This window comes from Bemisia tabaci, chromosome 2, assembly GCF_918797505.1.
Source record: "Bemisia tabaci chromosome 2, PGI_BMITA_v3".
Lineage (NCBI taxonomy): Eukaryota > Metazoa > Arthropoda > Insecta > Hemiptera > Aleyrodidae > Bemisia > Bemisia tabaci.
Window position 1 is genome coordinate 17,049,354 of NC_092794.1, and position 24,386 is coordinate 17,073,739.

At 35.7% G+C, this 24,386-nt stretch overlaps 1 protein-coding gene across 16 annotated transcripts in view; it reads right to left on the bottom strand.

Annotated features, from left to right (window-relative positions):
* The window catches only part of sls (sallimus), a 277,774-nt gene that overhangs the window by 75,631 nt on the left and 177,757 nt on the right, over positions 1 to 24,386 (bottom strand). For 12 of the 16 annotated variants that reach the window (XR_011899246.1, XM_072296789.1, XM_072296788.1 and 9 more), the window contains 16 exons: positions 23,057 to 23,365; positions 22,694 to 22,854; positions 20,447 to 20,695; positions 19,965 to 20,172; positions 19,334 to 19,431; positions 16,590 to 16,702; positions 15,607 to 15,821; positions 12,836 to 12,910; positions 8,933 to 9,037; positions 7,516 to 7,698; positions 6,494 to 6,641; positions 5,711 to 5,786; positions 4,439 to 5,008; positions 3,551 to 3,823; positions 2,499 to 2,547; positions 3 to 59 (listed from right to left, as the gene is read on the bottom strand). Coding sequence is in view for 13 of the 16 variants with exons in the window: in XM_072296789.1 (XP_072152890.1) it covers positions 3 to 59; positions 2,499 to 2,547; positions 3,551 to 3,823; positions 4,439 to 5,008; positions 5,711 to 5,786; positions 6,494 to 6,641; positions 7,516 to 7,698; positions 8,933 to 9,037; positions 12,836 to 12,910; positions 15,607 to 15,821; positions 16,590 to 16,702; positions 19,334 to 19,431; positions 19,965 to 20,172; positions 20,447 to 20,695; positions 22,694 to 22,854; positions 23,057 to 23,365 (2,889 nt within the window). In the remaining 3 variants the exon portion in view is untranslated. Of the gene's footprint in view, positions 1 to 2; positions 60 to 2,498; positions 2,548 to 3,550; positions 3,824 to 4,438; positions 5,009 to 5,710; positions 5,787 to 6,493; positions 6,642 to 7,515; positions 7,699 to 8,932; positions 9,038 to 10,479; positions 10,529 to 12,283; positions 12,911 to 14,431; positions 14,474 to 15,606; positions 15,822 to 16,589; positions 16,703 to 19,333; positions 19,432 to 19,964; positions 20,173 to 20,446; positions 20,696 to 22,693; positions 22,855 to 23,056; positions 23,366 to 24,386 lie in introns of those variants that run through there. The other 4 variants (XR_011899248.1, XM_072296792.1, XM_072296795.1 and 1 more) reach the window with 4 other exon arrangements.

Here is a 24,386-nt window from a genome sequence, read left to right on the forward strand (position 1 = left end):
ACCTTCAGTTTCATCACGGCGAACAATTTTTGTTCCTTTCCTAGAAACTTTTTTACTCTCTGAAAATAAGAAAAAGTCAAAATAAATTAAACATTGAAAGGGAAAAAATTCTCTAATTTTTATCCAGTAAACTACAAAGTCAGGGTAGTTTCTGTCAAAATTTTCTTGGTTAAAACATTGTAAAATGATTTTTTTTAAATATCAACACTGACACTGCCAGAAAACCATAAAATTCTTCAATTTACTCCTTACCAGAATTAGTTTTCTTTCATGTAATGAACAGTCCGAAATTAGAAAAAGCTGAATTTATTTAAGATAAACCTCTATCAGGGTGTAAAACAAATTGACCAAAATAATACAATTAAAATAAGTAAATTGTTTGGTAAAACGTTTAATCAGAAAATCAAACAAAAACAGAACAAAATAAAACAAGCAAAAAATAAGTGAGCATTCAAAAAGACAGACAAAAATTACAATTTTGTCACTCAACATTAATTAACATTTTAAGTATGAAAAGCAAACTACATGCAGTCACAAAAAGAATATGAAAAATACGAAAAACCATAAATAAATGTACTAACATGAGGCATATAACATGCTAGAAAAAAACATAAACTTACAGCAGTAGAGAATCAGGCAAGGGACTCAAAAATAAAAATACTTACAAATAAATCAAAAATTTGTAAATTGTGTGGTGTGGCCCATAAATCATTGAAAGTAAATCTAAAATGAGTACTTAAAAAGGATTTACTCAATTTCAGGGATCTGATTTAGATTGAAACAGAACACTTAACAGAGAAGATGTTCTGTCTGTTGGTATCAAAAAGGGAAATACAGCAAGACCAATTTTCAATGGATCAGTAGACAATGTACAATTCAAGCATTCTGATTTATGTTTTCTCTTCAAAATTTCCAAAGGAGGCGATAGGCGCAACGCAAATTACTGAGAGTAACTGCCAACTAAGATAAAGCGTTTTTATTTAGCAGTTGGTTACAAAAAATTTGAACTTTTCCCTTACAAGAGTAACTTCGGTCTACTTGAATCAAATTGCATACAATAAAAGTTTTGGCAACCTTTTCAATAAGCTGTATTCTTTCCTTGCCCTGTGTTGTTTGAAGTGTAAACAACATGCAACAGCTGAGCCGAAGCCTCAAGATTGAAGTTACCATAATTTTATTCCGCAGAGACCATTATGGTAAAGTTTCGTAACTCTAATAAATTATGGTTTTTCTATGAGCGCTAAGTTCAAATTAATGCAAGAAAAGATTATAATATTTTTGTTAGGAGTTACTTACAGTAGTTTCTGTTGGACTAATCAGGTTCTACGTAAAATTTTGATAAAAGAACATAAGTCATAATGCTTAAATTCACACCTTACCTATTAGTTCATTAAACCAATTTAATGCACATGGCTTTTTAGCAAGACCACCACTTAGGAAGTCGAAAAATTGGTTCAAGATCAGTTCTGCAAACCAAAAAATTTTCGATGCTTTGATATGGAATATTGGATGGCTTGATAAGAATTGTCCTACTAGACTACTTTTAATCAGTTGGAAATAACATCAAAGCAGAAGATGCAGAGAGTTACTAGGAACTCAATTTTTTTAAGTAAGCATTTTAATGGCTTTAATTTGCTTTGTCCATTTACGGTAGACTGTCAAATTTGAGACGTTGAAATGTCCAGGAAACATGCTCACACCTGATGCATTTTGTAATACTTCAGATATAAATCATACATATAAATGTTTGCTAGTCCTCTAGCATGTCTACACTTGAAATAATGAAATAAACTTTGGCATCACAGACAAGGATAAGATAGGTATAAATAAAATTATAAAACATCATTAAATAAATGCAAAAACATGACAAGTTGAAAACTTCTTAAAAACAAACACAAACATCGTGCAATTTCAAATTGTAAATGAAGAAATATATAAATAAAATAACAAATTCTACGGTCTTAAAGAAATCACAAATAGCAGTAGCAATTTAAGCGAACTACAACATGAGTTAAGAAGTAATTTCAATTTAATGACACTTGGACGAAGATTAAGCACATAGTACTCTCAAAATCCTACAGGGTTATAGAGTATTGACCTTGTTTTAGTTTTCTCAAAATGATCATAAGAGTTTTAGAAGACCAACAATTTTCGGGAAAAGAAAAATAGTATCTTTGCAATGAGTTAGAAGGCTCTACCTGAGCTTAGTAATAATTTTTGACATTATATATTCAGGTAAAATATGCTTCAATTTAGATGTGCCAGCCTATTGCAAACTGATGGAATGGTATTAAAATATTACCCAAAGAAGGAGTCATTCATTACAACAAGGTCAAAAAACAATGATCTATTTGTAAGCAGAATTTGTTTCACCTATCGTATGCATGGTACAAATAATAGATGCAATCAACTACAGAACAAATAAAATAAAATAAAGAAAAAAACAAACAAAAAACACACTTACACGTACATGGATGATAAGAGAAGTTTTGGCTCACCTTGAGTGGTAACTTTGACAGTCTCTAATTTTCTGTCCTCCGTTGATGCCTAGAGAAAAAGCAAATATTTGTCAAGTTGACTAACAGGTAGAGAAATTTTAGAATATGATTGTACAGGAAAAACAGATCGACAGTGAAACTGCAGGAGCATGTATTTCAGTTTGTGACGTTACAGACTTCCTGTCATAAGCTGTTTTTCTAGATGGAAAAAAACTCAACAATTTGTTGAGAGCTTTCTCGAATTTTTTTCTCTAGGTGAGGGATATTCTGTGAAAATTTCATGCAATACCGTTAGTTTGTTTTCTTTTCATTGAATAAAATGAACGCAAAGATTTTGAAAAACCGCAAACAGAATATGAATCGCTGCACTTTTTTTGTCAAAATAAAGATCCTTGGATGTATTAAAATTAATTAAAATATATCTTCTCTTTTAATATTTTCTAATGCTTCTCTCTACCAACCATATGAACTAGCCATGAGAGCCCAAGGGGTACCTATAAGGAAAGACCTGTCTTGAGGGAAAAAAATGCCTGAGCTGAGACAGGAAAAAGAGTTCACAGCCTGGCTGACAAAGGTGCAAGTGGCTGGGAGAAAATGCTAAAAAAGGGATGAGCAGATTGAATGTATTCACAATATGAATAAAATCGTGATGTGGCATTGCATCACAATGTAACAAACCAGATGTTGGAAATCGACGGTGTAAGTCGGCAATCACATAACTCGGTTTGCAATGTTGCAGACTTCCTGTCATACTTTGTTTTTTAAACAGAAAACTACTCGACAGCAATTCTTTAGAACTGCGATGATTGTTCTTCTCTGTACAAAAAGAATTTGGCACAAACTTAAATGAATGATGTCAATTTGTTCTCCTTTAAAGAAATAACTTAGAGGCGGAGATTTTCAGACACAGCAAACGAAGTATGTGATGGTGGACTTATGCCATTGAAATAGAAGACAGAGGGATGATATGAGGAACAAAATACTTAAGTATTTGAAGAAGAATCCATACAATACATTAACCAGGGCAAAAGGGCTCTACAGTAGAATCTTACCATAGCAATTTGCTCTTGTTGCCAGGGCTCCGACTGGAAATCAGACGGAGAGAAAAGTGTCAAAATTTCCTCCACTGTTGTATGTTTAAGCTCGATAAAAGAGAGGAATGCACGGAAAACACCAGTCATGATTTGCTCTGTTGTTGTTTCTTGCTCGAACACTTGTGATATCAGGGAGCTGTGTCCTTCCCTCTCCACCAGGGACACCATTGCTGCCTGTGCAATGGGTGTTCGCAAAGCAGGGAATGATGCAGTCGTGAATTGTGTAACAACCTTGGGAAAAATAAATCAATAAATTTAAAAAATATCGTGGGTGACGAATGGACTACTTGACAGGGTCAGAAATTAAGAACCACATTATGTGTACCCTCCATCAAAATTTTATTTAGAACACAATGGACCCACTTAAACTTTCCGAATTGAACTCACAGGTTGGAAAAAAGTGGTTTTTGCCTAAGTTAATTGACGCTTCTTGCTCACAGAAAAACCAAAGTCTACTCAAGTCAAACCTAGCACTCAAGTAATTTCAGTAAGTTTTACAATGGAAGAATTTTAAAGATACCTTCCTGTCATTGGATAAAGAAAATGTGTGTGAAACCAAGCTCTAATTAGTTGTCTGGCACTTAGGTTGATTTCAGTGGTTCAAGGTTGCATTAATATTGATCTACTAACCCACTGGTCCCCAACAAACGGGTGAAATTCATTCCTATTTTTAGCCTAATTGGAGGAACTTCGCTCATGGCCTGAAACATTATCCAACAGTCTTAAAATGCTGGTTCTTTGAATGGTCTATTTTAATTGCAAATCGTTTGCACAAGATAAAGATCCTTGGGATAGCATGTAAAAACGATAAAGTAAAAATTTCAATTGAGAATGAACAAATAATACCTCTTCAGTTGAAACACCGCTGCTCAGCATGATACCAACTTTGGCAATTTCTTTCAATGGTTGCTTCCCTGGCCCAAACTCTTCTGCATTCACAAGTTTCATTAATTCTTCCACTTCCACAGCAAATCGTTTGTCTATCACTGGTTGTGCTCGACGAAGAGTTTTCTTTGGAACAACAAGCTCTTCAGTGGACCCCTCTGTTGTGACTTGTGACACAGAGATAGCTTCTTGTGTTGTCCTGGATGTCTTGGCCGTTCTTGTAACCGTTTGTTGCTGCTTTAATGTTGTTACATCTACTTCAGATCGAGTCTCTGTGACAGTGACTGGTTCTTGGACTGGACGCAGAATCTTGGCCATGCGCCGCAGCCGTTCTTTAAGCGGCTCAAGTTCACGTGCTACCTCTTCTGCCCGAGCTTCAGTTACTTCTATCGGCTCTTTATACTCTTCAATGATCTTTGCTATTTCAACTTCCGACTTAAGTTCTTCTACTTTCTCCTCAATTTTCTTTTGAGTGGCGACAGCTGTTACCTCAACTGGTTCGGCAACTTCTAATTTTGTGTCTGCAACACCCTGAAGAGTGATCATAAGACCCATGAAAATTTTCATACATACAATCAAATAGGTTAGACCTGAAGGTAACAAACACAGAAATCAATGCTCATGCAAACTGGAAAATATTTGATAATTGGTACACCCCTTCATTCTCTTTCTAAGTTGAAATTTTCATCTTTAGACATTAACGGGGCAAAGGGAAAAACTTTGGATTCAAGATGGTGTGTCCCTCACATGAGAAGGAAAAAAAGACATGATTTTCAAATTTTGCAATACAATGGTAGGGAAAAGTATTTGGGCCTTTGAAAAAATAAATTTAATGCAAGGTAAAAAACTTTGAAAAGATGAAACTTCACCACTTTTCATCCCTGCATGTAAGAAGCAGGATCTGAAGTGATATCTGACTAAAAAGTGCTTTCAAAATATTCAAATTGGTGGTATGGTGCACATTTTGCCAGGTATTGAGAACTGTATTTTGAAAAACATGGCAGAAAATTAAATTTTGAAATTTGCCGATCTTCCTATTAGATTGCAAAATTAAAAAATTGTGATCCTTGATGCACCCTATTGTACCCAGTCTACTCATGAAGATGCCATTAGAATGCTGCTTCCTCCTCCTTGATGTGATTCAAGGTTTACTGAGTGCAGGGTAGGGAGATGAGCTAACTATCTTCGCACCTTTTTAGTTTAAAAAATGCCGCATATTTGTGAAATATTTACCTCTTCAACTGGTTTTGGAGTTAGTTCTTTCGTTTCATCAGTTTCCGGTACTGCCTCTGTTTCTTGGACAGAACCCCTGAAAAGAGAATAAAACAGCGTTAATACGTAGACAATTAAGACGTTTAGTAAAGCAATAGAAGCATGACAAATAGTCAAACATGATGCTCCACTAATGTAATTTCATTTTGTACCGTAAAAATGTATCACACACTTTCAGTGGGGTTGAGGGAAGTCAACACAGACAAAATGATAAGTGGGAAAAAATAAAAGTCCCGGGGACTCAGTGGAATTATTTGATCTTGTTTTTCAAACCACATAGGCAGAGAAATCACCTAACTTGGAAACTGCTTGTTTGTCGTTGAAATGAGTGCCAGTGCCATTTGCAGTGCCATTAATTCACATGAAAAACATAACTTCAATTTACTGATGAAATGTTGCGATGCTAAAGGGGATTCTCTGAGACTGGGGCATTTTGAAGGTAACAAGCAGCAAATTTACGAAGCGATGATTAAGGCAATTCTGCTCTTTGGTAATGAAGTGTGGCCTTTGACGAAGCAAAAGCAAAATATGTTAAGGGCAACTGAAATGGATTTTCGGCAGCGGTCTGCACGTCCGTAAGAAAAGAATTCGCCTGATAAAGTAACATCATGCATAATATCATGTCTAGACAGTTTTTGATGAACAGAGTCGACGTTGACAGGGCTTCATAGTGAAAAATATAGGAAACAAATCTGTATATTTCTTGAAGCTGACCAAAAGTAAGTGAGTTTCCTGTCAACTAACCGCTTTTCTTCTAGATCCTTGGACTTCTTCTTCTTGATGACTCTCTTCTTCTTCTTGACTTTAATTTCTTTATTTTCTTTTTCTTCTTCTGCTTCATCTCTTATTTGGGATTCAAAGGCTTCCCTTTCCTCAGGTGTCATGTCGCTGGCTGCAAGGAAAAAGACAAACTTTACTCCTTACAGTATTACAAAATACAAATAAATAAGATATAAAGCTGAGAATAATGGCAAAACTCAATGTTGCCTCACACCAAACGATCACAAGAATTAAAAGAAAAAAACGAATGGAGTCAAAAGTATCAAGAGCAGATACTTTCAATCTTCGAGGAAGGAAAAACAGTACAAAAAGGAATGAAAATAGAATAGTACTAAATGCATTAAAGAACCGAAATTAGTTATTTAAAAAAATGTACGTTCCAGATACTTGTGTGTTTGAAGATCCCTGGATGCTGGTTTGACTGTCCCTGCAGTTACATATGCATTTCCAGCATTTAAAGTTAACTGCGCGGGCAGTCAAGCTGGTATCTAAGGATTACCACACTCATTTTTTCAGACAAATTCACTACTCATGACATCGTGCATATTCCAAAATTCGTTAGTCGCAAAGGCGTGATGTTCGCAAATGTCGAATAGTACTTGAGTCAGCCGAAGCGAATATTTGCTGAATAATTGCGGCAAATATTCACAATTTCTGAATATACGCACAGCCCTACGACATAATAAATCTACATAAACACTCCTCATGTGATGTGACTCCTCGAACACTCATATGATGTGGAAAGAATGCTTTTTATGAATGTTGAAAGCATGTGCTCTGAACAACCTTCCAACATGGGGACTATTTACAGACTTTATCACCCGCCACTGCAACTGCTATATGTTTGTTAAGTCATAGCTAATCAGAAAAGCTCAATTTTGTTTTATTTTTTCAACAACACTCTAATTAACGCTTTATTCTTTGTTGCGGCAGTACAAAGTTTTCCTTACTGATGATCAAATTTTTCAGGAATTGTAAATGCTTACGGATGCAGTAAAGTTTGGCCTTTGTCGTAACTTCTCCGACATCACTAACTGCTTTGCAAACATACGTTCCTGCATCTTCAGGTTTAGCGCTTAAAATTTTGACAGAGCTTCTGTTGTTCTTGATGGAGATTTTAACATTCTCAGAATTGAACAGCATCTTGTCATTACGGTACCAAACAACATCTGTTGACAAAAAATTAGGCTTTGATTAAACATCATTGACTTGCTTCTGGTAAGACTAGTTTCAGAACCAAATAAATACAAAGGCAGAAAGATAAATTTGGCGGACAAAAAGAGATAAGAAGTATATGTCTTCCCTTTGTGTCTCCAAAGGATCAATCGAGAATTTCATACCCTTACGTTATATAGACAGTAAACAATTTCGAATGGGCGTACTCAATGGACCTCTGTACAAGGTACACATTGAGGTATTTTGATGCATGTTTCCTCCTCAAAATTACATACAGAACACGAATAGCGCCATTGTAATTTCTGAAATCATCTCTTGACCAAGATATTGGTCTTTTCATTTAGCATCATTTACGAAAGATTTGAATTTTCGGCTAAAATAAAAAACCAGAGTCTACTTTCCTTCCCCGCTCTGTATTACTGTAAGTGCAAACAACGTTCAATAGCTGAGCCAAAGCGCCGAAATTAATGTCATCACATTTTTGTACTGCGTAGACTTTCATAGTAATGTCCAGTGTATTTAATTAAAATTCTTACATTCAGCCTTCCCGTTCATAAAAAACCATAATTAACTTAGGTTAAATCGCACGATACAAGTTATTGTGGCGGTCATTGCAATATGAAAGTAAGGCAACCTCAATCAACAGCACAAGGTGGGGAAGGAGCACTGATGGATTGAGAGGCCTGCCAAAACCGTTGTAGTGTGCTGATAAGATTCATATAAACTCTGGTTTTATATCTAAGCAGGAAATTCAAATTTTAAAAAACCAATAAGTAATAAATTTAATAAAATCTTGGTTAGGAGTTAATTTCCGTAAGTTCCATTGTAAGGCGTTTCCTACGACAAATTTTGATTAGAAATCATACATCATTAAGCTTAAATACGGACCTTGTCCAGTGGTCCATTGTTATACGGATTGAAGAATTTGTAGTGACAATGGCCACTAAAAACTGAGAAGTCAAAAGAGGGAATTTTAAAACACTGATTGTGAGTGGACTGAAACTGAAGGTATTTAATATATCAGTGGATCAAAACAAGTATTACAAATAATTTTAACTACATTCACTGAAATAATTCTGTCTTCTGTACAAAATCTTTCGGCGTGCTCAACGAGATCTAAACTTAAAAGTATTTTGCTGCATTTACTGTGCGTCAATAAAATTACAAGTATTCACCAAAAGCATATTGAAAAATAAAAAAATTGAGAGAAGAGTCAATTACACAAACCTGGTAAAGGTTTTCCAGAAAATTGACAATCAAAGGAAGCAGTTTCATACTCTCGTGCTCTTACATCTGTGATTTCTTGAACAAATACAGGTGGAGAACGAGTGTCTGAAAATTTTAAGAAATGAAAAGGTGAAACAATGCAAAAGCTAGATGCAAAGATTAAAAGATACAGAGAGGGGTTAAACCAAAGCAGATAACTGTTTTGATTGATGCTGATGCATTACTGCCTTAGTTTAAAATATTTTCACAAAAGGAGACTTCTACAAAAATAAGGTCCAATTATAGTTTTTCATGGTTTGGAAAATTTTCATGTCGAATGGAAGAAATTATTCAGAGGGGTTTCGAGGGGTTGATTCCATACTTGCTCTATGATGCAGAATTTCAACATTCACAGAAAATGGAAAAAACAGGCATTCAATTCGACTGGGTTCATCCCCACGACCAGTGATCTTCCTAGAAAGCCCTCTATAGACTTTACAGATAATTTTTCTTGAATAAAGCACTTAAGGATCCAGAATTTTTTTCTGAAATGATTCATTTTTGCACAAATTCTGATGAGCTATTACTTTCTTAGGAGCTATTCGTCAACCTTATTTTCAAAATCATCTTAAAAAACAATTTCTTTGAATCATCTCCTATAAATGTTATGAAGTTCAATTAAATTCTTTTCGAGAGAAAATTTCATTCATCAACATACTTTTGGAAAACCAACATTAACACTTTAACTGCCAATGCCTTTTTGGTTCCTGGTCTTGCTTGTGGAGGCAGGTGACTGACAGGAAGAAAGTTAAATACAAGCGTCTTTAGAGAACCACCAGCGCCATCTCCCATATGTGCATATGTATACTGGGTTAGCACAGGTATTAGAAAATAAAATTTTGTGACACCCTCCTGAAATTTTGGTAAGATTCCCGAATACCTAATGATATGAGAGAGGGCTAAAACCTACCTATTCCAAACCTAAACACGCAATATTTTTGGTTTGTGACATTAAAAACATTCTAGATAGCAAAAAAAGCAGATTTAACACTTAGCAGTTTTAACAGACTAATTTCTGGAACTTCCTGAAATTTCATGGTTTTCCTAATTATCTCCCACTTAGGCAACCCTGGTGTATTTATGAGACTGTTAAAGGGTAGCGATAAAAATGCATCTGCAATTTTTTCTTGATAGTCTTTCCTACTTTTTTGTTTTTTTCATTGGACTTAATTGCTACTTACACAGTTAAGCTAGTTTGAGGATTATTTTATTCTACCGTATATTGTGGGTTAATGAGAAAATTTGAAAGCAAATTCATATTTTTTGAATAAAAATGATACACATGGACAAGTGAATTTAAATGGATTGTTGCTTTTGCAAACCCAGCAAAAATAGTTGGAAGCCACTGCAGCATGGCAGGAGGGAATGTCACTGCCAGTCCCTGCCGACCAGTTTAGCGGTCAATGTGTTAAACGGTTTCCTGGACAGCATTGAAGTTGATGAAAAAATGGTAAACAGGTATTCAAAAATAAATCAAAAGAGAATGGAGAGATAAAATTTATACAAACCTTAAATATTAACAGGTGACTAGAATGATTTTGTGGTACTGTCAGTTTTCTGAGCGTAAAAAGAAAATGCGTTAGTAAAAATCAAACACAGGGAAACAAACAAAAAACAAAAATGATAAGTTCTTGGGGAAAAAAAGAAAAAAAGAGAAATCAGGTTAATGAGGGTCAAGTTCTGAGGGGGAAAAAGTATTAATAGAAGGCCAAGGAAGAAAGTTATGGTATGTTAACTAGTCTTTTTTAAATAATCTAACAGAAAGACAAATGCAAAAGTTGGAGAGGATTACAGAGGAGTTGGAAGAAAACAATTATCAGATGGAGTTGAAATAAGATAATCAGATACGATATGTAGGTATTATAAAATTGTTGATGCACAATGGCTTCTCGGGCCTGCAAGTAGAGAATAGAAACTTGAGTAAATGATGTAAAAAGGAAAAATTTGAGATGAGGTTATGAGCAGACTGATGAAATTTAAAAAATCATGGCTATTATGCTTTGCACAATTCTACTCTAACTTGAGTAGAAAAAGGTACAATGTATTCTAATACATCCTATTATGGAAAGTTGGCGAACAGTGCCAAAGAAATGAGATTCTTTTCTGAATTTTCTTAAAATATGAAAAATAGACCATCCTCCATCCGGTTTTTTAACTGTTTCTGAAGAGACTGTAATCCTTAAAGGAAGGAAAAACTTAATAGGAGGTTAAGATACGAGAGATAGCTGATGATGAAAAGACAGGAGTTCAAGAGTAAAACTGGATTCATATACTTTATTAATCAATGTGCTTAATCTTGTTTTGACTGAGTTCATTACGAAATAAGATAAAGCTCAATGCTGAAATAATTTCCGTCTTAATTGCAGTATTATTATTATTTGTATTATGGACTATATATGCGTCATATATAGATGGTTCAAGTTGAGAACTGTGTACCTCGGCTTGCAATACTGTAAAGATGTCCATACATATGTATAAAACACATACTTTTCTTTTTTTACCAAACAAACAGTTCCTCTCGAAATTTGTTGTGAAATTTTTTTCCTTATCCAAATAAGTTCTCTCACAATTTAAAAAGCATAAGTTGATTAATTTCCTCCTAAAAATACAAAATATAACTATAGAATTTGAAACATTGAAATTAAGACACACAATTTCTTACTTGAGCCATCAATATGAATATTCTTATTTTAAACAAGAAAAATTTTCGACTGAGCCCAGGGCAGAAATTTTGGCAAATCACTATTACTTTTGTATGATGTTACTTAATTGATTCACTGCATTAATACAATCTTTGAAAGAGAAAAAAATAAAAAATGACCACCTTAAAATTTTTTTAAAATTATTCCCCTACATTCCTACCACTAAACTATACAGGTATGTATCTCTGTTTGATGAGAATAAATTCTCAAGAACGTTTATATTTCTACTTTTCTCCAATTTTTGAAAAGATGAGTACTTTTTCATTTGAAGATTTCTCAAATTAAATTCGAGTTTCATTTAAGAAAATGGCCAAATGTGTCTCAAGGCACATTGGTTTGGATACCCTTTTTTCAATTTTTTCTGAGGATAAGAAAGTCTTTTGGACTACATTAAGCAAAAGAGAAATCATGCACATTAAAAAAGACAGTGCTAGACTTGTGGTTTCTTTTTGCTTAATGCAAGCCACTTAAATATTGGTTCAGTGATCACTGCTACTGGGGTGCAAACAAAGACCTATTTAGAACCGTTAATTGACCTACTAATACGTCTGCTCCTTTCTACTGGGCTACCAACCATGGTTACTCAAAAACAGCACAAAAGCGTTAGTACCTGACAACTTGTCAGAGGTCAGGAAAGCTGCGGCCAATCCATCCTCGTTGGTTGAACACTGACTCTCAAGAAGCAAAAACTCCTGCAACTCCTCCAGACTATCCGCCGTATGGAGTTGAGCAAATGCCTCGGGATCAATTTCGCGTGGCTCCAATGGGTACAGCGTGTTATAGATTGCGCAGTTGCGCAGTGGGCCTAACTGGGGGTTGGAAACAGAGAGCTGGGCATAACCAAGCCGTGGATTAGCGTAAATATTATGGCAGGAAGCTGACAATTGTCTATTGTCCTGAGGAAGTAAGAAATGGGCAGGATCTGGGGCGGAACTTGAGCTTGTCGATGGTTCAGAATTCTCTTCAATTGGGGGCAGGAGATGAAAGCTGGGGGAGGAACCCATATCTACATCATCATAGTCAGGATGTGGAGAGAATCTGGGAGAGGTAGGGGAAGAGGGCGTTACAGAGATGTCACCCAAAGAGGCCCAACTACTTTGAGGATTCACACTGGCATGCTCTAAGCTGTCCACACTCATACGATCCGCCAACTCCTCGTTACCTTTCAGCTTTTCTTGGAGAGCTTCCATCTCCGTCACCCATTTCGGTTTGCGGTAGTCTTTTGTTCCAACAACACCTAATAAAAAGAGACAATACAATCTTTGAGTAAAATAATCTTACAAGTGTTTGGATATGATTGCGTTAACTTTGCTCATAAAAACACGCTTCTGCAAGAATGGCAATAAACATATATGAGTTGCTCTTTCTGTTAGACTAAAGAGCTTAAGTTGTTTGAAATCACAGATACTTCTTTTAAAACACACATTTTCTTCAAAGTGCATGGTAACATAGCCTAAATTAAACTGTTTTTATGAAGTTTTGATCTGCAAATGCTGCATTTTAAACTTTCTCTTCATCACAATTTATGGCAACTAAGGAATGGGACTTGATTTATTTTAAAGGCATCAATAAATACATAGACTTGCTTGGCTCTCAATGATAAATTTAGTTTCATCCAATTGCATCCTAAAAATGTTTGTAGAAGCAAAATATAAAGGACACATTCATAAAATAAATAATGATGGCTTTGTCATGATTACTATAATTACGAAGAATTGTATAATTCGCTAAGTTCAGTGCATTTTTTTCACATGAAACTTGAAACATGTGCAGTTCAGTTGAAAAGCTACACAGAGGAACCTTCTTGAATTTTAATTACTGGAAAGCTTTCCATAATAAATGAATCAAAATAAATGTGACTTAAAACTACCAAGATAAAAAACAATTTAATATACATGCATATGTAGGCCCGATTTTATATGAGTAAAATAGGTACTTTTTTCTGTTTATGCAAATCAATGTTTGGATACATTGAACACGCGAACAATTGCACTCAATTCAGCTCTTTGACTAGAAAAAAAGTACCAACGACGCTTCCTGCAATAAATACAATATATGTGACACAATAAGGCAAAATGTGTTTTAAGGTAGGAGGAAAAAATACTGTGACTAGACAACAGCTTACAGTCTTTAATTCTGTATCAATTACAGCACAAAAGGTACAAAAATTGACCCATGGCCAGCAGTTCAAAGTTCGAGGATGTAAAACAGAGAATTTGAGAAAAAAGTAATTAAAATTAGTAAACGATATTGCCAATCTTAAGGAAGATTTCTTCAAACGCTTTTAACATCATGAACACATAATGCTAATTACGGTTTGAAACTTTCAACCAGTGTTCTTGAGAGTATTAAACAGTTTTTAGTATCCAAAACTGTGTATCAATATTTTTTACCCTAACCTCGATTTTTCGATGTATTGAACTGTTAGAGTACCCACCTTAAAGCACATTTTCCCCTGCTGCGTCACATATTTTCTTGATACATCAGTATAAAGAAACAAACATAACATAAAGAGAAAAATTATGTCTTGTGATGAAAATATTAATGAAAATTCAAACAGTGAGTGAAAATAAGATTTGAATTTTGTACTGTTTTGAGCAAAATGTTAAGATGGCTGCATCTGTTTTGTGAATGGTTATGTATGTAGCGTGAGATTAGGTAAGAGGAGAGAGAAGTTCAGGAAAAAAAGAGGAAAAACCAGAGGAAGGAGAATAAAAAAGAAACAAATTTCTCCACGGGAAGGAGAGAAGAGCATTACTTTTCTAGCAGAGAAATAGAAGCAGAGTTAGATGAGCATGACCTGGAAATAAAAGAAATATCATATTATATTAGAGTAGATTCAAACCTCATGGTATTTGCATCAAGTTGAATAATTTTTTTGACATTTTATCAATTATCTTTGGTTACACCACCAAAAAGACTACTAAACTTTTGGGAGGAGTTGAAATGGGAATAAAGTTCAAAAAAATTTGACCAATACGGCAAAATTACTTTAAAATAGATTGCTTAACAATGAGCAATGTTGATTGATTGATCTAAAGATGTATAGTTTATGAAATTTGTTAAAGTTGACCAAGACTTTGCACACAAAAAAAAACTCAAATCTAGCAATAGATACTAGATAACTTTAAAAAATAGTTAGGTGAATTACCATGGAATTGATTCACCGAAAACTCAATTTGTTCACCAAAACAAATTTTTCAGCTTAAAAAAAAAAAAAAAAAAACCTCACCAGCTAATGGAAATTAGATATTTTGGGTACAGCAGAAATAAATTAATATAAGATAAACTTGTTGAGAGCAATAGCACTTAAACTATTGCTCATGTTCTACTTGGAAACATGAGAGTGGCAGCAAAGCTTAAAAGAAAACAGCAGTCAGCGTAATCTCAAATCATTAGAGGAATAATTATTTGAAATTGGATTGCTTAAAGTAAAGCTTATCTAAACAAAATAAGAAGATAAAAAAACAGCTTTGACGCAAAAAAAGAGCATAGTTGCCAAAGATATATTTAGGTGATTTGATTAGCAAATTCAAGAAAATACCAGCCATTTAGAAATTATTATACTGAAGGACTTAAAAAGTAATGAACTCCACCAACAGTGTCTTTTTGTTATTTAAGAACCACAAAATTCTAATGAAAATGAGAGAGAGAAAAATCAGGCAAGCGATATTCAAAAGCAAGGATTACCTCAGACCTGTAGAAAACTTTCAATTATTACTAAAATTAACTCACAGCCTTCAGTGGCGATTATGCCTTGGCAAAGGAGCTTTTCTTACGTCGATTCCACAATCATGAGGAAATCACGAATCATAAAATTCAGTAATGATTTGCTAGCAAATTTAGAATTGAGCATCTTAAAGCAACTTCTGGCACAATTTATAGGAAATAATAAAAGTATCAGTATGAGGTGCACTTCATCCTCTGTCTTACCGAAGTACGAAACACATGAGGAAGCACCCGCTTCATTCACTGCTTCACACATGATTTCAATCAAATGTTCCTCAGGTTTGGCCTCAGGAATCGTTAGCACAGATGTTCCGTCTTCAAAATCTTCAATTTTTGTATTGTCAGAAGGATATACTGGGTTACCATTAATGTACCATTGGATTTCCGGTTTTGGCAATCCTTCAACTTTGACTTCAAATCTGCAAATCACAAGAGAAAATAAACCATTATAGAGGATTTTACTATTTATTCCAGTAGGAAAGGTCAATGTCACAGCTAATGTGGAAGAAGCAGGAAGGGGGGGGGGGGGTGTTTCACCCACCCAATTGAATGCAAATCATTTGTGACAAGAAGAGAGTAAAAAATCTGATTATTCTAGGTGATGTTTTGTGAGATAGTAAAAGCTGTGAGATGAAAGGTTGATATGTACGATTCCTGGGATAAAAAAGTGTGGACATTCTTTATCCTCCGGCGAAACCTAGAGTCTATACGGCTTCGCGGCACGACTAATAATAATTTTATCTTGAAAAGAAATACCACACATCACTTCTTAGCTTTGTAAAGTCTTAATCTATCTTTTCACTACATACTAATACATTCTTTCACTGATAATAAATAAGTTCAATTAATTAATCAATTGATAAAAGAAAAGATTTTGCTTAAAAATTAGATGCCCAAGTCTGCTTTTCATTCTAAGCGCACTTTCTTGAATCTTTTCAATACATAGAGTTTAAAAAAGTAGCGTTCATTAATGTAGTACTTGTGTTTGAAAAGAGTATTTCACTAATTTTTTTCTTTTCTGTATCAACACTAAATGTTTATAAGCAGCCATGATTAAGAGAACTACGATACACATTTACAGAGTTAGGTCAAAGAGTTGGCAGTAAAAGTGGTGTACAATCATAAATACATGGGTCTGTGGACTTAAGAATCAATCAGGACAAAAAGCACGTTTGAAGTTATATTACCTTGCAATATCATTCTCTTGAACAACTAATTTTTCTTCCAGGGGTACAATAAAGTACGGTGCTTTATCCATTTCAACATCTGACGGCTCCTCTGAGACATCAGTCAAGAGGTCCTGGAGACAAAAGACAAGTTGGTTTCAAAAGGGGCACAAAATAAGTAGGATGACGAAAAAAATCAGTTTGGAATGTTATTTTTCAATAAATTGCACCAACTTATTGGATACCATTCTGAGATTGGAATTTGACTCAAAGCAGCTTCCAGGAAGCTCAGACCATTTTTTCCGGCTAAATCACATGGACTAAAGTTTGTAGGTCGATAGAATGGTATGTCGCAAATTTCAACTACAGCTGGAAGAGAAGTTGTTTCTCTGGAGTGGCATTTTTCAAAGGGTTAAGTTGCTACTTGAGGTGTCTGATTGAGGATTTCTAAGTTTGATTAAAATAAGAAACAAGCAGTTCCAACGCCGAAGCGTTGGAGGGCGCTTCTTTAACACTGCGCATGCGAGGAACGTTTTCATACGGCCAAGCGAGAGTATTGCGGACGGACGATGTATAACAAATTGCCTACGTGAAGGTGGTCCGGCAGCAACATACCCGCCGCTAGTCTCTGGAAAACAATAGAAAATAGTAGTTGCGTACGTTGCCAGCGAGCGCGCTGCGAGCGCATCTGTTTCAATTACCTAGCATCGAGTCGGGCCTCTAACTTTCTATTCTCACTGACATAACCTTAAACCTTCAACCCAGAGCCGCACACAGCTGACGCTTGACGATGCTGCGCCGAGAAAATGAACTAATCACAAAATAGCACAGTAATACGTCACTAAAATGAAGAGATCACGTGACTGTTCGTGATTTTTTCGAATCAATCTGAAACTACAACCTCGAATATGAGGCATTTAAGCATAACGAAGCCCCAAAATAGTTTAACCAGGTAATACGTCCGTGCGAGATTGTTATGCTTAAAAGCAAAACATTTCACGAAAACTTTTACGAATACCAGATGCAGAAGAAAATCAAATTTTCCTGGGTGTACCAGAATGGCGTCATTACCCATAAGGCAAAACGGTATGTAGTATAGTACATGTTACATCGGGGGAGTCGAACGGCTGGAAAGGGCGCATCTGGTACCCAGAAGCGCCCAAAATGAACTACGATTACAATCAAACTGCAATAAAAATTGGAAATTTGTTATCATGTCATAGATGATGGTCTGTTTTGCATCTATGATCCATACCTTATTATTGCGGGCAATACCTAATCCAGAAATACGAGCTGATCTACGACAGAGATCATCTTGGTGGCCTCTAAGACCTGCTGGGTTTGCTGTTTCAAGGGCCATACTTTACACCAATAAGTTTATATACGTATGACAATTGCGTGATAAATCCGCCATTTGATATTTCTGAAGATCTTTTGGTCCCAAAGTACTCGATCGAACATGGGCTTTATGGGAACATGAGCTTTCCTTGGGGTGCAGCTTATTTCCGTCATCTCTGAAAATCGACGAGGTCTGGGTGGAAATCGGTTCTGTCTATGTGAAAAATAGACTGTATAAAATTTGAGAAAATTTGAAGCTTTTTTAGATGATGCTCAAAGGGATCAAAACTACGGGCAAAATTACATTGGTTTGAATGGGCGGAAAAACGACTGATCTGCGAAAATGCTTTTTATGGATCTAAAATGCGCTTAAATGAGGAAAATCTGACCAGCTCTTAGTGAGGCATCTAGGGGCCCATTCAAAACGAGAAAATCACACTTTTGATCCATGAAAGGGCACAGGTAGATCACGGCATAGCCGGTTTTGAGGCACCGCGCCCGCAGCTAAGTGACCGCTTTTGAGACTTTCTGATCGGACTCAAAATAAGTGTTCCGAAGTTGAAGAGGCAAATGTATCTCACAACTTGATGAGAAATAATGTATAATAGTTGTTTTCGCCCTTGAGAACTATACTTGGCCCTTTACAATGTTGCCTCCCATACTATTTCTCGGGCTTGGAACAAAACTGGTGTACATATTTTATCTTGCACTTGAGTGATTCCCCCTACCCTCACCCATGGGTCAAAAGTGTGATTTTCTTGTTTCAAATTGGCCTCTAGATGCTTCTCTAAGAGCTGGTCAGGTTTCCTTCATTTAAGCGCATTTAGATCTAAAAAACACGTTTTCGCAGATCAGGCGTTTTTCCGCCCATTCAAACCAATGTAATTTTGCCCGTAAGTTTGATCCCTTTGAGCATCATCTAAAAAAGCTTCAAATTAGCTCAAATTTTATACAGCCTATTATTTTTATAGATAGAACCGATTGCCACCCGGACCTCATCGATTTCCGGACACGGCGGAAATAAGCCGCACCCTAAGCTTTCCTGCCTTGCATATTTCTATTTTTAATGGCTTGGTCCAATCTTACATCCTTTGTTATGAAAACTCCTAAGTGCTTGTATAATTCACAGCTTTCAATCTGCCTTTCATGTTTTAATTCTTTGCTCTGGTGATTCCTGCCCTCAGTTAACTCCTTTGTTGAAGTCACATTAATGTCAATGCCCCATTTTCAATACTCAGCCGCCAACTTTCGAGTCATGATAAAAAACCTGACCAAATACGCGTTGGTAACCATGAAAAATGGACTGAATAGTCTCGTTAAAAGCTTACTGTTTTTCAACATTGTAACTGGTTGCCAATATAAGCGAAGTTGTCCAATCGTTTAAGAGGCTTTGAGAGAATATCTCGAACAAATAAATATGAAGTTACCTTATCAGCAACATCTTCGTCTGAGTCATCAGGAGCAGGAGCCACCGATGCTCCTACTGTTATTGATGCTATTTCAGAATCAGGAGAATATTCATAAGCTGCAAAAAAGAAGAAAAAACTTAGCAGTGATTCATACAATTTTTTAATGTGTCCAAATTTTTTCATTTAAGCAAAAAAACAAGACCAAAATAATACTTTGCGTTGATATGATCAAATTGTGATATGTACATAATATTACCCCTCCCTCCTTCTACCAAAAAATTAAAGAAATAACATAGTCTTTAAAAGTTTCCGCGCTGACAATAACTCTAATAACTTCTTTAAAAGTTTCCGTGCTGACAATATCTCTAATAACGTGGAAACTCTAAAAACCAAAGCTTGAGAAAACAGCACGGAGCAGATATTTTGATCTGTCATTTTTGGGGCTCAAAATTGTGGACATATTCACATGACAAAAAAGACACAATATCAAGAATGCAATATTGGTAAATTTTTCAATGACTCCATCAATGTACTGCCAAATCAGCGATTTTTTGTCATACAGTGGGCTCTGGTTAACTCAAACACTCTTTTATCGATGATATCCCTCAGAAGGAATATGACAGGCTGAGATTAATATAAAATAACTTACGTTCGACAGCCAAAAATGTAGAGCAAACTGCTTCACCAGCAGGATTGACGGCTTGACACACATACTGACCGCAGTCTTCGGGGAATACTTCCGAGATGGCCAACTCACACACACCTTCGCTATTTTGTGTTACAGAGACCACCTTCCCCTCTTTGATCGGTTTACCATCATGAAGCCATGATACCAAAGGTATTGGATGTCCTGTTACCTGAAAAATTTCCAAGAACAAAAATTAAACCAATGAAACTAAATTGGGCAAAGCCTCACACATGCACATGAGAAATAATCTTCATTAACCAACCTTTAAATTAAAGGAACTTTACGCTTGGATGAAACTTACTAAAGAGAATTCAATGATTCAGATGTAAGCTCTTCCTCAGGCCTATTTCTCTCTAAAATGGTAGAAATAGGCTAAACTATGAATTTGACTAAATTTAACTAACGTCACTTACAAGGGTCTAAAAACACATAAGAGATTTTACCTTAGCTTTGAAGAGAACCGGTTGACCATCCATGACTCTTGCTGATTTTGGTTTCACAATAAAGCTGGGGGGAGTGAGGTCTTGTGCTACATCCATCTCTGGAATGACTGAAAGAGAAGCAGTGCACGTTACTGAGCCCGCAACATTTTCAGCCCGACAAGTAAAATCACCAGCATCTTCATACTTTGCTTTTGCAATCATCAATGTTGAGCGATTAGCTTCTGAAGTGACGCGCAATTCTGGGCTTGACTGGAATGAAAGAGAAATAGAATTGCTTATATGTGATAGAAAGGTCAGCTGCAGGCAAATATGTTCAAGGTTTGGACTCAATTACATAACAGAAGTGTAACTGTTTTTAATTTGTTGTATAGATGGACTTATTTTAAGAAAATGCCATCTGCCGCTATTAGTGAAAAACTTAATTTTTTGCAAACATCTGTATGATAAGTTGATGCACGTCGAAAGTGAACCTGTAGGATGGCGCACCTCCATTTGTGACATTGCAGACCTCTGTCATTTTTTATATGGAAAAGTGCTTGACATCATTTCTTGAAAACTTCCCTAGTTCTCCTGCCATGTGTGAAGGCTATTTGGTGAACTTCACAAATCAGTAACACAGATTTGATCCCCTTAAAAGAAATTCAGTGACAGCGATGAATCAAAAACACCGCAAACACGATATGCATTTCTCCAGTTTTACTGCTGATAAGCAGAATGCTCAAATCTTACACTTGAATAGGCTAAAATCTATTGGGATCAGTGTTAAAAAAATTGCCTAATATTGAATTTTTTAGAATTCAGACCCCAAATTCAAATATTTTGAATTAAGGAGTGATTAGGGAAAATTTTGAAAAAAAGGAATTTTCCAAGAAGCTCTATAAATTGAAATTTTGAAGCCAAATGCTCTATAATTCAAAATGGACCACTAGACAAGGTACGAATTTCAGCATTCTGATACACGTTTCTTAACCAAAATTTCACGTAGAACACGATACGCACAACGAAAATTATCGAAATCAACTCCTTACGAAGATATTTGCTAATTCTTGATGCGTGAATTCAAACCACCCGCTCATGAAAACTCAATATTCTAAGTGATTCACATCAAGCGCTAAACGTTTATCATGACATAGTCTCTGCGATAAAAAAATCTGGCAACCTCAATCTTAACGCTTTGGCTCAGGTATAGCAAATTGCTTATAGTTTGAACAACACATGGTGGGAAATGAACATTGCTCGATAGAGAAGATTGCCGAAACCGTTGTAGTTCGCGATTTGACTCCTGTAGAGCTTTGAGTTTCATGGGAGCGGGCAGTTCAAATTTCTCGTAACCAATGTGAAATAAAAACGTTAATATCTTCGTTAGGAGTTGGTTTCAGTAAATTTCGTTGCGCAAGTCGTGTTCTACGTGAAATTCAGGTTAAGAAACATGTATCAGAATCCTTTAACTCGTACCTTGTTTAGTGGTCCATTGAAAGGATGATAGAGAATAGGAACGAATAATGGAACAACTTTGATGACTTAAAGATAAGAGGCCAGAAAAATCCCTCACTACCTGCTAGCGTGGAGGTTTACTTGAAAGCCATGCAATTTATTTACTTTACCTATTTATTTATTTATTTATTTTACGTTTTGGTTGTAGTTAAATAGAAAAAACTACATGGTGAGTGATATACACATTTTTTGGAGAAGAAATCTGTAATTTTGAACTTTTCCATGTTGAGCGCACAACCGCTCTATTCAATTTTGGAACTATGCACTGATTACACAGCTAATTTTCGTTGGTCCGACAGGAGAAGCAGAAGATTTAATCACACATTCCCCAGGTTTTAGTCCACTCCCATCAACCCAAACAGAATAGGAATTCGAATCACAAAATATATGGTGACAAAATTTCAAAGTACAGAGAGGCAGATCCCGCCAATCCAAATTACAAAGCGCTTGGTCCAACTCCTTCAAATTATAGAGGTGATTAGCAGGTTGTCCAGGCCCAGCAAAAATTTTGAATTTCTGTGGGGGGGGGGGGAGGAATTTCATTAAATTTTTACAAAGTAATGCGATTTGTCCGCAACTAGCAGTCGTTCATCCTGGTCGTAATGTGCTAACTGGGATGAGATGATGGCACAAAATGACAAGTAAGTTACAACATAAAATATACTTACTAAAATGTGCCAACCAAGTTTTCAGAGGAAAGAAAGTTGCATTTCAATAAGAGAGAGAGAAAGGTGGCCAAAAAGGGGAACCTACCTTGATGGGTGTGGAATGTTGGAACCATTGGAATGAACATGTTGGATATGAGTCAACCAGAACTTCCATGATGACTGCACCAGCTTCACACACAAATTGGGGCTTTAGAGCTTCAATAAACCTCGGGCCTTTGACATTCTCCATTTCTTCATCTATTTTGTCTGAAAAAGCCCCAAAAAACCTCTAAGTAAATTTTTTACAAGTCATTTTCCAAATGCTGCAACTTAGTCAATATGTTTTACTAGAAACCCTAAAAAGGTCTTTATTTATAGGTAAGAGTCCAAAGAAAACCAAGTATTAAAAGCTTTTTCTATTCATCAGATGGTAGTGTCACTATATAAGAAGACAATAAATTTTACTAACCAATTACAGTCACAGAGCTTGAAGTGCGCGCTTCACCAACAATATTAATAGCTCGAACTTCGTACTTTCCAGCGATGTTTGATTTGACATTTTTCAAAGTTAAGGTGCATTTGTTTGGGTGGACCTCCAAGTCCGATGTTGAATCTAATTCTTTCCCATTTCTGAATACTTTGACCTCAGGTTGAGGGACACCAGTGAATTCAGCCTCTAAAGTCACCGTTGAACCTTTAGGTACGGTCAGAGCTTCCAATGGTTTAATGATGCGAGGGGCCTCGAATTTGGACACCTCTTTCACGACCGGAACTTCACCTGTAATAGAGATAAGGGTTTCATTTCTTTTGCCCTGATTAATGTTTCATAGAGTTAAGTATTTGCTTTAGTAAATGATGATTTAGTAAAGCATCAAAAGGTGATTTTAAACTTCCTTTCACCTATAGGCCTCAATGTAATTTTGAATAGCAAAAAATGCACTTATGTGCCTCATCCTCCAAGCCCCTGAATTGATCATTTTACATGAATTGAGAAGAGCCAGTGTTACCAACAAACAAGAATTGTCATTGCTAGACAAACTTTTTACAAGATTATCTAACAGGTGATGCCATACATGGCAAATAAATATTCACTTCATGCATTGTAAGACTTCTGTCGACAAATATTTCCTCTCAGAAGTCACGAAAAAAAAGATACAAAACGAAATAAGTCACTCTCATTACAGAAAACGTCTCTGCACTTTCAATTCAATTATGACCTGAAAACCAGTTTGAGAAAATGGGCTGATTTTCCGGCTAATTACCATTTATTTCAGTCCTATTTTTTTTTAAATAACACGATCTTTTATTCATTTCGTTCCTAGGAAGCCTAAGATTTTTGGATGGTCTCAACCTTTCTATTCCCTTAAAACATCAACTTCTTTCGAGGGATTGAAAAATGCATTTAGGAAATTCTCGAACATATAAAAACTGTAAGTATAAGTCATTCCGAACTAAATTACCTCCCATTCCTCCTCAACTATTAATGGAAGCCTACAAAACAAACAAAAAAAAAAAAAAGAAAGGGGGGGAAGGAGGATGATGAATGTTCAACTTTCTGAGCTAAATCGTTGAGAAACCAAGTTGCAAATACCTGGTATTTTTACGTTTTATTTGGACGTCATTTTGCAATTAGAAACTACAATCTCTGGCTCGGTTTAGAAACAGTGTACGTGCCATTTGTTTTCCACATGCTCTAGCTCGGTTTAGAAACAACATACGTACCATTGTTTTCCTATGGATATACATGTTTTTGCGGATGAGCTAGAAATTGTAGCTCTTAACTGCAGAATTAAATCAAT